The 13394-nt window shown below is 43.3% G+C and overlaps 1 protein-coding gene across 1 annotated transcript; it reads right to left on the reverse strand.

Annotated features, from left to right (window-relative positions):
* Positions 1–294: 294 nt before the first annotated feature.
* Positions 295–12535, reverse strand: wnt7aa (wingless-type MMTV integration site family, member 7Aa). The gene is made up of 4 exons (XM_012838527.3): positions 11395–12535; positions 10421–10647; positions 5196–5467; positions 295–1516 (listed from the first exon to the last, which is right to left on the reverse strand). Exons 1-4 carry the CDS (start codon positions 11463–11465, stop codon positions 1043–1045), a joined length of 1044 nt encoding a protein of 347 aa, XP_012693981.1. The 5' UTR covers positions 11466–12535; the 3' UTR covers positions 295–1042.
* Positions 12536–13394: the final 859 nt, after the last annotated feature.

The following is a 13394-nucleotide window of genomic DNA, read 5'->3' on the forward strand; positions in this document are numbered from 1 at the left end:
CTTTTCATAATCAGCGTACAAGCGTGTGAGTGATCATTTGTTATGTTCTCTCTTTTCATAAAAAGCCTTCAGATCCAACAGTAGTTATCTTACAAATCCTAGTGGAAATGTTAGCTTTCTGGCTCTGCAATATAGTGGTATTAATGAAAAGTTATCGGTGAGGAACAGGTTGCCAAATTGGCGATGGAATGTGACAAAAAGGAACATTGAATTAAATTGTTAAAAAATGCATTCATTTCATCATAACTTCGTATAGAGCTACTCTTAACACATATGAATGCTGTGCTTGCACCAGCAGAGCTTGCAGGTCAGAAAGTAACAGTGAATACGTTCAAGCTGTTTGTGAAACAGAAACAAGGAATCTGACTTAAAAGTAGCCTAATGTTGTTGGTGAAACAATGAGAAATCAGTAGTCTCCTCATTAAATAAATTAATATTAGTTTCTTTTCTCTAAATAAAAAAAGTTAAATATTGTCATTGCTGTTTCAATAAATTCATGCCAAAAGTAAAAAAAAGTCCATCCACTTAAATCAAAATAAACAGCAGAAAAGTGATAATCCTTTACAAAGAAAAGAAACAGATAAAAAGCAATGGTTTTGCAGATGGCAGACAGGCTGTACGTTCATTAACGAGTGAACCCATCCCTGTACCAACACTCAACACTAACAAGTTGCTCATGATCCAAAAGAGCTTTCTGTACATTGTCCATGGCAGAAATCCTTTCGCCATCTCCAGTCTCTGCAGCAAGTGCACATGTGTCCCCGCAGTGAGCATGACTAGTCCTTCTGCAGGAGTGAGACACTAGTAGGACCAGTCAGTCAGTCATGTCCAAACAGCGATCCCACGGACGCGTCCCAAGTTGTCCATAACAACCCCTGAAAGGGAACTCTGTATCTTACAAGCTTGCGTTTCAATCCGTTGAACACACACACACATATTATGTGTGCGTATATGTGCATAAATAAGTTGTCCAATAAATATATTTATATATTTATATTAACCATCATTAATATTAATAATAACAATAAAAACACTATTCTCATTATTTACACGTGTACACCTCTGTCCTCTCGCTGCAGGTGTTGCACTTGACGTAGCAGCACCAGAGGAACTTGCAGTTGCACTGCCACACGCGCGAGTACTGATGCGTGTTGTAGCCGCGCCCGCAGCACATCAGGTCGCAGCCGTTGGGCTGCTGTGCCGTCTTGTTGCACATGCGGCCCTGCGTGCCCATGCTGCCCGTCACCGGGTCGGCCTCGCAGTAGTTGGGCGACTTCTCGATGTACACCAGGTCGGTGTCCTGCGGCTTGCGGAAGGTGCTCTTCACCTTGAGGAACTTGGGCCGCTTGTTGCGGCTGGCGCGGATGGCCTCCACGTGCACGGCCTGGTTGTATTTCTCCTTCAGCATGTAGCCCAGCTGCCGGAACTTGGGCAGCGTCGTCCAGCAGGTCTTGGTCGTGCAGGAGCCCGACACGCCGTGACACTTGCATTCCAGCCGCATGTTCTTCTCCAAGATCTACAACACAAGCACACAGAGACAAGTCAGCGTCTGGGAGACGAAAACAGGCCCTCTGACACGAGGGCGGCGTGTACACTGACCTCCCTCTGGGGAGACGAGGATCAGTGGCTTCACACAAAACCGCTAGCAGCTGCAGGTCACTCATTTGTTTCCCTTCATCATATCTGATAGGGCTCCTCTTAGATTCTTAAGAGATGAGTAAACTTCAGGGAGAGTGTGTTGATCTTATCATTCAGTAACAACTTCCCATCTCTATAGCTGTGGCATCTATTTTTACTCTCTTTAATGCTATTGCTGACAACAGATACACTGTTAACTTTCTTTTAATGAGAAGAGCACTACTGTAGATAAATGCAGAAGGTTAGTGTGATCATAACCCTATGGTTTGGGGAACTAGCGCCTCATTTTTTTCTAGACCAGCATATTTTGTGAAGACTTAGACAGGTTGAGACAAAGGTTTTTTTTTTTTTTTTCTTAAACGTTCCAAATGAAGAATGTGGGGACTGTTAAACTCGCTGCGCCAGAATACATTTGCCTCACGCCTTTGGCCCCGAAGAATGAGGCGGGGGGTGGGGGGGGATCACACACACACAACACTGAGAAGACCAGTCACTGTAGTCAGTCTTTCCGAGAGCTTCCGCAGTTGTATACAAAACACATTACGCAAATGATCCCCCTGCTCAAAATATCAGAGGCGGGTACAGGAGACTCTGTGCGCACGAGGCGTGTGTGCAAGGCCTAGTGCAAACCGTGGAAGGTATGACATAAACACAGCTTGAATGGCAATCGTGAGTTCGTTCAACAAGAGCCGTGTGTATAGTTTACACAGATAGAGCCGCAGAGCTAGGTTTCATGTCTCCACGCACAGGTGCCTGCTCCTACTAAGAGAGGGTATCCGGGCCCGATCAGCGTCATGGCTGCATTTCTTGCATTTCAATGGGTGAAGAGGGACCTCTGTTAAATGATGGAGAGACTTTTATTTTGGACTATCTCTTAGTGTCTTCTATTATTATGACACATTAATGCTAGCAGGACCACTGCTGCTGAGAACCATTCCAGAATCGTTTGCTCTCCGGGTTGCCAAATCAACCATCAAACAGGAAATCTATTAGGCAACATGTAACTATCAGTTTCACCAATACGGGGGAGGCCATACTGTTTCAGTTTGTTGTCTGTAGGATGTCTAGGCCTTTGCCCCCTATGAGCCTAAGAAAATAAACTACAACACAAACACAGGCACAGGAGAGGGTGTTTACAACTAAGAACGAGCCGAGAACAGCTGGATGATGAAGTGAAGGGACCAGTCGGACGAAAAATACACTAACCAAAGATCCTTCTGTGAGTCCCACAGCGAGAACACACTGCAAATGATAATGCACTGTGATTAAAACATTAAATCATACCACGTGATGCCTAAAAGGAACATTTAATAGTGATTTATAACAGCTGAAACAAAGACTATTATTTAAAGCCTATAATTATGCCTATTTATAAATCCAAATAAGGTTGATGTACAATTTGACATGTCAGTGTGGCTCCACTGGTTAAGTGAAGATACATGAATATCATAGCTAAACATCATGAATGCCTTTAGTGTGCTGTATCTATGTAGGCTTTAATTAAAGTCTTTACTTTTGCTGAGGGTTTTTTTTGCATCTTGGTGGTTTGCTTGTTCAAGGGATCAGTTTAATCTTTTGTGTAGGTGCCACAAGGTATTTCTACCTTTCTCGCCCTCTCTCTCTCTCTTTTTCTTTCTTTCTTTCTCCCTCTCTCTCTCTCTCTCTCTCTCTAAGATATCCTGATGTAATGGCATGTGTTCGCATATCTTCCGTGTCTTGTCAGGCTCTGTGGGTGGGAGGCCTCGTGTGAATTAGGGAGGCCTCACCTAAGTTTTTAATTATTCCACATGCATCACGATGCTCAGACTGTCTGGAGTCATCGGGGGTAATTGAGAGCCGCCTCAGATACACACCGGGCTTAGTGCGGTCATGCCGTTGATTCTTGATAAACATTTTATGGCTATTGAAGTAAAAAGTCTTGCAACAAGGGAGCTGATCCCCACCCCCCCACCCCAACCTCCCTCCATCTACCAAGCAGCATTTTTCACTCACATATGCGTCAGACAAAACATCTTCAGTTTGGAGTTTGCACTCTTGAGTCCCATAGCAACTGGGTTTAACGGGAGCTGACACATCAAAAGTCTTTAATTTCAACGTTGGGAATAATGCGTTTTTGTTACTGGGCTCTGGCTAATTGTGTGGTTTGATGGAGGGGTTATTGGGTTGCACTGATCTGGCAGCCCCTGCGCTGCCATTCGGCCTGAGCGATGGGCCTAGAGGGGGGCATTAAGTTAATGATTACTCCGAGGTATTTCAAGTGGGCCCATGCCAGACCTTTGAGGTTTGCGATTGCCCCCCACCCTCCACCCCATCTCCTCATCTTCCTCATCAACTACCCTGTCCAGTGCTGAAATATTGCTTTCTGAGTCGTTGTGAAATCGGTTTGAGATTGGTCACTTTTACTGGAGACAAAAGTGTCTTTTTTTAACGTTGTTAAGTGAACGGCGAGTCTCAGAGCTCAGCTTGGTTTGCATGCCACAATATCTAAAATGGATTTTTAAATGGAGTTTAGTTCAGCAAAGTGCCCACACACATTGTTGTGTTAATCTAATCACGGAACGAGAGAGCCTTTGGGTTTTGGCAGAATGACCACAAATGAAAGGGAAAACAAAATGAGAATGTGCACGGCGAGGACTAATATAATTGAGTACCCACACTCGAGATCCAATGTCATTCTGGGGTCTGATCTAGTGGCTTTGGTTACTCCCACTCGGAAAAGGCCCAAAAGCCTTCCTCAGTAACTCTTCACAAACATGCTGATTGACAGACTAAAGTAATGGATCTAGAGCGACTGATGCTGGTGGTGATTGTTGCGTGTAGATATGCGCTATTGTCTTAACTCAGCTGGAGACGGATCCACCAGCTTAGTTCAGTGCCCTATAATAACAGCCTATTGCATTTAAACAGAAATGTTATGGTTGTTTATCATCTGAGAGGGACTCATAATAACTCCTCTGTAAACAAATCATCTGTAATCAAGCCCATGCATCATGTGAAAAGATAATGAAGTGGAGTGAAGGGAACCAGCCTGGTGGGGGAGGCTATTCATTGGAAGCCAGGGCCAGACAAATGAAAGAACATGATTATTATGGGCTGTCAACAGCTCTCAAGCCCCAGTAACTAGCTGGGGGAACTTTTAATCAGCAAATAATATGATATGATATGTCTAAACTGCCACTACAGTCACTTTCATTATGCCCTTCAATTCATGCTGTTAGATTTCTGTCAAAATGAATCAGAAGATATGAAGCAGAGTCAGACTAAACTGAAACAAGTGAACTGCTTAACCTCCCAACAGCAAGCTAGTAGAATGGTAATGTTACATGTATACAGACAGACCAGCAGACAGGCAGACTGACACACACATGCATTTACACACACACATGCACTCATACAAACACACATGCACACACACATGCACTCACACAAACACACATGCACACACACAAACAAACACACACACACACGTACTGTATCCTGAACCAGATTTCAACATTCCAGTGGAAACATCCCAGGTCCTCGCACCCACCCCACAGCACATTCCAGAGCACACGTACCTTTCTGCCGACCTCGTTGTTGTGCAGGTTCATGAGCGTCCTGGCATTCTGCCGGATCTCCCGCGCGTCCACGAACACCTTGGAGAAGCTGAGGCCGTAGCGGATGTCGGCCGAGCAGCCGCCCCACTTCCAGCCCTCCTCCTGGTTGTAAAAGCCCTGCTTCTCCTTGTCACAGCCGCAGCCACTCAGGTTGCCCTGGGTGCAGGCCGCGGTGATGGCGTGGGCCACGCCAGCCGAGATGATGGCATAGGTGAAGGCGGCCTCTTTACTGCCTGAAGAAAAGTACACAGACCGAAAGAAAAGAAAAAGAAAAAAAGAAAAGTTGTGTTTAGTGGATGGATGGATGGCTTACAACACAACCCTGCTGTTTCGGGCAGTGTCAGAACTCCTTTTACATACCTGCAATAGCTTTGACACTCAAAAGGAAAAATAAAATGTGCAATCTGTGCCAAGTTTTGCTTCATTTATCACGCATGCTTTGCAGAGATTAATGATAGCGTCTTTTGGAGGAGGTGTGTGTGTGTGTGTGTGTGAGAGAGAGAGAGAGAGAGAGAGAGAGAGAGAGAGAGAGAGAGAGAGACAGAGAGAGCGAGAGAGAGTGAGAGTGAGGGGGAGGGAAACTGCTGGCAAAACGCAGTCATGCTGGAAAATCTTAACTTCCACAAAAACTCCTCGGCCATTTTTGACCTATCAAGACAATAACTCATCGATGATACCACCCACCCACACTTGTGCATCAAGGGCTCATCGCCTTTGGCATGTCATAAATGCGCTGCTTTCAAAGACATGGCCACTTCAGGGAGAACATGGCCACCAGCCTCCACGTGCACACAAACAAATCACCAGCAGCAATCTTGACAAAACACGACAAAATATTCAGACTGCGAATGATGTACGAGAGAACCGAGATGACCCGCTCTGGCCAGAGGGGAAGACTACTCCATCTCCCTACGAGGAGCACAATGGACACAAGTTTATTTAAGGCACAACAGAGTGGAAGAGACAGGGGGAATATATGTTTAAACTTCCATCTGGCCACTGTCCCAGCTTCCGTCAGGAGAGGAGTACACCCAATGGAGGTGAGCCTGGCAGGCATGCAGAGCCTGTCGGAGCAGAAGACAAAGATAATTGATTGCCCCTTTAAATCAGGGCACTTCCAGGTCAGCGCTGTGATTTGTTCAAACTAAGACAGGACCGAAAAGGCTGCCTCCAAATCTTGCCTTTTTTCATTGCTAGTGAAGAATTCTGAGTTTTAGATTTTTTTTTTCTTCTTCAATATCACAAGTTCTGTTTTTTTTCACAATAAGGCTAACAACATTTTTCTAATTAATGCTTCGCTGTATTAGTAGATCTGTTTGTGCATATTTGCCACAGGGTTTTATTGTAAATATTTATTTCCACTGAGGCTATTTCACCACAGACAGCAGCTCATTCTTGCCCTCATTTGGCCCATATCCATGCCAGAACACAGCCAGATCGCAGCCAGAGCTCAACCGGATCAGAACCAGCTTCCACTGGGGATCCTATGTATGGGTAAGCTGCTACACTATAACTGCAGTCCATTACAATAGGAACATGTGACATGTAGCCGCACCCACCTGCAGGCAAGGCCATAGGAGAGAGACTTCAAGAGAGCCGAGGCACATGAAGATATTGATCTGATTCGCCAGTTAGCTACCTGCCTCAGGCACTTTTGAGGAAGTGTACTCATTGCCTCCACATTAGATCACCATCCCTTGTGTTTACCCTCTAAATGAATCATTTACGTGCAACAGAACAGATCACCGAATCATCAGGACCAGTTAACTCCTTGTGTTCAACCTGTTGCTATTTTACGGATACTGACGTCCACTCCTGAGCAGAGGTTTAGAAGGCTCTGTCAGTAAAGGAATAAATTAAGCCATGGGTGTTTATGTAATAAACAATCAATTAGACTTTGTCAATCACTCCAGCAGATACATCATGACTTGCATCTTATAATAACGCACAAATATAGGTAGTATTAAATCTGGGTAAGGTTATCTCTGTCAGATTCTAGTTCTATACTACTGTATAGCAACTTATAGGAACTTGGCTTAACGTATACCTTATAGGCATAAGGACAATACATGCATTTAGAAGCATCACCTTGCAGTGCAATGTAGTGACTATAACACCAATAATAACCACCATTTTAACCACATTTAACATTTGTGCACAAAGCCATTGTTTACAGTTCTATCTCAAAAAGATATAAATTATCTGCACTGATTTTGTCAAGCATACCAAGACCTTCCTGGCACAGGACATTTCACAAGAGCAAATTTTATGACCAGACAAAAACGCAGTTATGGATGTTCTGGGCACTTTGTAAGTGAAGCAACTTGGGAGAGAAAAACTATTGCAGCGCATTATCATTTCACCCAAGTGCACATATCTCTTCAGCATATCTCGCCTAGCAGCGTGCTGATTTGTCAACGTAAGAGTGCACTTTATATTGTACTAAGTCTGTTATCCACCTTTATGGTGAAGCTGATCAACAAATAAGCAGTGTTCAGAGGTCCTCACTAACACGCTGCCGGTATGCATGGACCTGTCACTGATAAACATCTTGGAGCTGAGCCCATGCAATTTAAGGAAGGCCAGAGCTGGGCATCAATTATGAAAAGATTTTTATGGCTCCCTCGGGCACCCAGCCAATATAAGGGTATGTATCAAAAACTTAAGGTGAGTGGAGGTCGAACCCTTCTCCACTTTCAAATAAAGGTGAAAAAGTGTTATTTTGTTCTCTGTGTGTTGGTCAAACTGTGTTTACTTCAATGTAGAGATCTTGAAACACAAACATCACTGATAAAGCAAGCCATAAAACTCGTCTGTTATGACAAGTGTTTCATTACTTTTTTCCAGAGGTATCTGAACCAGTGGCTTAGAATAATTCTATGTAGGACTTCCCTGGCCAAAAAACTGCAAATGCACGAGGTTAATTTATAAACCTAACACAATGTGCTTGTCTGGACTTGAGGCCTTAATGCTGGTGGAAGAAAACTATTTTGGAGCATACCATGGGGTGGTTAACAGGCAGAAAACTCAGGGAGTGGGGAGCTGTTGCTGACACACTTACAAAAAAATAAAAGGCTTAAAACATGTCTATCCCTCGTCTTGTGTATGGGTGCAGAGCATTTTACAACTTCAGGGCGTAGTAAATCAATGTTCAAATCTCTTAGCACCAACAGTGGGGTGAGGGTAGGCTCTCCTCTCTTAAGGGAAATGTTATCACAATTTGTGAGGGACACACTGAACAAGCGTCTACGACCGCAGGCTTGAGGATTCAGAGGCGTTTTAGGGGAATGGGGGTGGGTGGTGGTTTTACCTCTTTAGTTCTTTAGCGTTGAGAGAGTGTGAAAGTCCCTCCCCACCAGCGCGGGATTAAACAATGGCATTCATCTCGCGCCACTCTGTGCTTCTGTGCGTACGGCGGCTAATCTGCGCGGTGAAACCAATCCGATTAGAACGCCTGTCTAGTCGGCCTTTCCCCGGGCGGTATCAAACACAGACAACAGCGGGCCCCGGCGAGATAAAGCGGTCCGTGCCTGGAGATGGATGGCCCACTGACCGAGAGAGAGAGGGGACCACAGCGGGGGCTGGGAACAATACCGTGTCACAATGTTTCACTGTCACATACATCGTCATAGCGCCCAAGGGGGCATTGTTTGCAAGACTCAGCAGCTGTCCCGTCCATTGCCAAAAACAGCTAAAGGTGACACAGAGAGAATTCGCAAACTTCATGAATGGGGACGTAGGGAGAAGTGCTCAAAGTGATTAAAGCCACTTTTTTTGTTTCTTATCCTGAGAACCCTGCAAGTCTTTGATGGGGAGGATGAAAATCCAAGTTCTCCCTCAGGAATACATGCAAGTCTCTACAGATCACTGGGTTCCCTTTGAGCCTTTAGCACACATTCTCACAACTGTCTATCTCTCAGGTAGTTTCTAGCACAGAGAGAGAGAGAGAGAGAGAGTGAGAGATAGAGAGAGAGAGGAGGAGGAGGAAAGAAAGAGCAAAAGGAGAGGGTGAGAGGGAGAGAAAGAAAGAAAAGGAAACAGGAGAATTATAGTAAATATGATCCCCCCTCTAAAAAAGTTTATTTCCGGGACAGTTCAGTCATTTGAGCACTGAGACTCCCCTGCAGCCATCTTCCCCCAGACAAACAGCTCTCCATAAGCCAACCTTCTTTTCCCACCAGTCAAAGAGCCTCGAATCTAGGCAGCGACTCACACAACCATTCATCAAAGTGTTGGCAGCTCAATAGCACTGCAAAAAACTCTAAATAGGCCCAGAGTTTGCCCTAGGAAAACCGATAACATTACCCAAAGGGGGAAAAAAATCACTCGTAATTAGTTTCTGCTTTGTTTTTCAGGACAACATATTGTTAAACCACCCCCCTTACAGTGTACAGTATTTTTTTGTCCTTGTATTCAACTAATGTAACTTATACCCGTGGTAAGGAGAAGAGCTTGGCTACCAAATCATTAAAATCTACTGATAAGGGGGGGGGGGGGGGGGGGTTGGCGGGGAGCAATAAAAAAACAGTCAGACTACTTGCACTGAGGCAAAAGAGAATGTGAACACGGCACCGGTGGTTGTTTTACACTGAGGGCAAATCTGATGCTGCCGCTGAAAAAGTCACAGACACAGACACAGTTCAAGTTGTTGAACCAGTATCAAACTTTTCACAACAACCACAACAGGGCATCAGGTTGCAACCTCTCGCTGAATCCTTACCTGTTTGCTTCATTTAGTGGTAATGTAAGATCTATTACATTTATTATAAATTATATCTTTTATATCCTTAAATCTATGTCTATGTGAGATTTCTTTACCTTTGTCATGCCACAACAGCAATTAGGTAATAGGCGATTCTCATTATGTGTAGGGATGGATGCATGTGTTAGAAGTTAAAAGTTAAAGTAAATAAGCGTATAATCATAACTATTCAAGCCTCTCTCAAGAACTGGAATGAATGAATTTTTCTTGTAACATTCTAACAATCCTTAGTAACACTGTTGCTACTCAATGATAATAATCATTTTATGGCCATCTTTAGGGAATCCTACATGCCACAGGTAGAAGAACATTAACTTGTTGCTGTACCATATACCCCCATGCATTTGGTCAGACCTCATATAGAGTGCCTTTTTGTGTTATTGCATTTTCGTGATGCTGGACGTAAATAATTTTTGTAACATACCCACTTTCAATTCTTTTCCAAAGACAGTCATCTCGCCAAGGGCAGAGCAATTCCACCGTCCATTCTTGAACTGAAACTGGCACTCGTTGATTCCCATTTGTGCTCCTTCTCCGATGACTATGATAGCGTCGGGCCGGCTTTGACAGATCGTCCTTTGACGAGGGGCCAAACCGGGAATTTTGTTACAGATAATACTTGCCCCCAGAGCAACCACAGACGAAAAGCCCCTGAAAAGTTTAAAGTAAATTTTAGAGATTATAACCATGCACATAGAGAGCGCCTCTATTTTTATCTAGCAAACCAGGTAAGACACAGAGGTTATTATGACATTATTGCGCCGCGTGCACATATAGCTTTTCAGGACATCTCCCCCTATTATATCTATACATAATAAATAAGCATAAATGAATTATAGGAGTAGCTTTAGAGTACTTAGATATGAAATTGGCCATTTTGTCGTGTGGCCACCTGACATCTCAGAAATAAAACTAAGGGAAATAGGCTAAATAATTCAACAGCCAGAAAGCACACGTTCAAAATGTGTCGTGTATGTACTATTGAAAATAATGAAATGCAAAAACAATTTTCCATTAGCCAACTCATCTCTGGTGCACTTCGACCTTCCAACATGACTTTTCGGCTGCATGAAATATTATTGAACAAAGTAAGGCTATTTTTATTAATTTATAGGAAGCTCAAAAACATTACAGTTTGTTGCCTGCAAAATAGATTTTAAAAAGTCTGCGAGAAGAAGTGCCGAGATCAATCACGGTTCTGCCTTCTATGTCCTCGGAGATATCACCACTGCCCTGTTTCGGTCGTTCCCAGTTTGCCTGCTTGAAATCTGTATCCTACTGTTCTCTGTATCTAGTTAACATAGCGCGGGCACATCGGGCCAATTTGCCAAATTTGTACAGAAATATCTTTAAATTGGGATACACAGACAATAGTTATTAGAGGTACGAAATGCTTACCCAATTTTCAAATACACAATCCCCAAGCAGAGAAAAATGTGAAAAATCCAGCGACGCGTCTTTCTACTCATGTTCCCCCTCTTACCGTGCACACACTAGGGGGAAGTTGGTAAGGAGCAAACACCGACTGCTCACAGTTGGTGGAAATCCTTAAATTTGCTAATTTTACCGTGTCCCGTAGAATAATGTCAAGTTCCGTCACAAAAGTGAAAAGATATCCTTAGAAGAATCTTCGGCTGGCGTGTGTTCACCATATGTTGGGCAGTTTACGTGTCTCAGGTAACTGGCTTCACAGAGAGTGACACAAGCCGCACACGGAGATCTCCGACTCCCTCTCTCCCATAGGTCCTATATCTGTCTACTTCATCTATCAGGGCGTGTTCTTTAAGATGTAGCTCATCTTCATAGGCACATATTTTCCGGTGTAAATCTTGTTTTCGACCCGTTACCTACATGCGTAATTGCACCCTGATCATTGCAGTATACAATTCCAAACTTTAAAAACGCGTACCTTTTAAACACTTATAAAACTTAAGTTGTTGATTATAAAACCTTACTTGTTGATCAACACTCCTTAGTACCGTGCTACATCTAAATTCCCTCTTGCTCATTATTATAAATATCCAAGGGATGACCCAAGACTATCCGATGGAACGATTATGAGGGGAGTCAAATTATCTTGCGCACATATTCCTAGAGATGACATCGCTGTGACACTTGCTGGTGAACACGCTTTTATTCGTTTTCCCGCACCCAGATGCTCCTCCCATATTAGAAGTGAAGCTCTGCCTGCACTCATTGCATAGGCTACCTGAATGTATTAGACCACACCAAAGGTTTGGCAATTAACGTACGAACCGTCTAAACAAACGAATTGCCATAAAATAACCTGACCATTTAATAATAATTAGGCCTATTGAAAAACAAAACCGTTGAAACTAGCCTAATGTTTACCTTCAGGATAGGGCTTGAACTTGACATCGACAGAATAATATGAAAATACTTTCTGAGGTCGTCTGGTAACTCCCCTGTTCGGCTAAAACTATTTCTATAATTAAAAATAATAATAACTTAAAAGGCAGTGGATGCCTATTAGTTTAAGTGAACCGTATGGCTACGAAGTTGACCAACTGGCTCCTTCAGTAAAGGAAGTATCTGTTGTGTAGCAAATATGTCAGGCTCACCAAACAGACTGTCTGCAAAAAAAACATGATTTACTAGTCTTAAATCATGTATTCAACACAAGTATGCACCCGCTGACATTTCCCATTAGTCAATCCATTAAGGTACAATTAATACCTTTTACAATTGCGCCATCGTGTGGCTAAAATAGCATTCACATATGCCACTGTCATGTGGGCCAATTCAGGATTCAATTCAATTACATTTTATTTATATAGCGCCAAAACGATAAAATTGTCTCAAGGCGCTTCAGCTACTTAGCAAAAATGGTTAAGAACGTTTCTTCAAAGAAGGTTCAGTTAAGTCCTCGGTTTGTGTGTCAATGATTAGGTCAAATGCACGGGGTGAATGAAGATAATCGAATGACCATTTAACAGTACTTTAACAGTAGGCTGACTGGTGGATTAACAACCGTTTATAATACAAAGATGAACACGGGTGCATTAATGCCCTATTTCACAAGGTTAAGCGGTTTTCATTCCCTTCCGGATGAAACCCCAGCCACCTACTTTTCAGTGATCCAACCTTCACATGTTGTCATTCGCTTTCTGAGCACATCATAAACTGGCTGATGCAACTGATTTTTTTTTTTACAAAAAAAACCTGCATGTATCAAGCAATACTACATTTAAAAGCTGTGACCCTGGGCAAAAGAGAAAAAAATGCCTTTAACAAACTGCAGTTTGCCACTTTCTCTTCCCAGAACAGAACATTTTCTTTTCACTACTGTCAGTTGGGTGTACAAGTTTACATGTACTGGAATAGGCTCATTATTGGAAAGTTGCTGGGTACGTTTGTCTCCAAAGATCACACACTTT

Source organism: Clupea harengus, chromosome 5 (genome assembly GCF_900700415.2).
Source record: "Clupea harengus chromosome 5, Ch_v2.0.2, whole genome shotgun sequence".
In the NCBI taxonomy this organism is placed as follows: Eukaryota; Metazoa; Chordata; class Actinopteri; order Clupeiformes; family Clupeidae; genus Clupea; species Clupea harengus.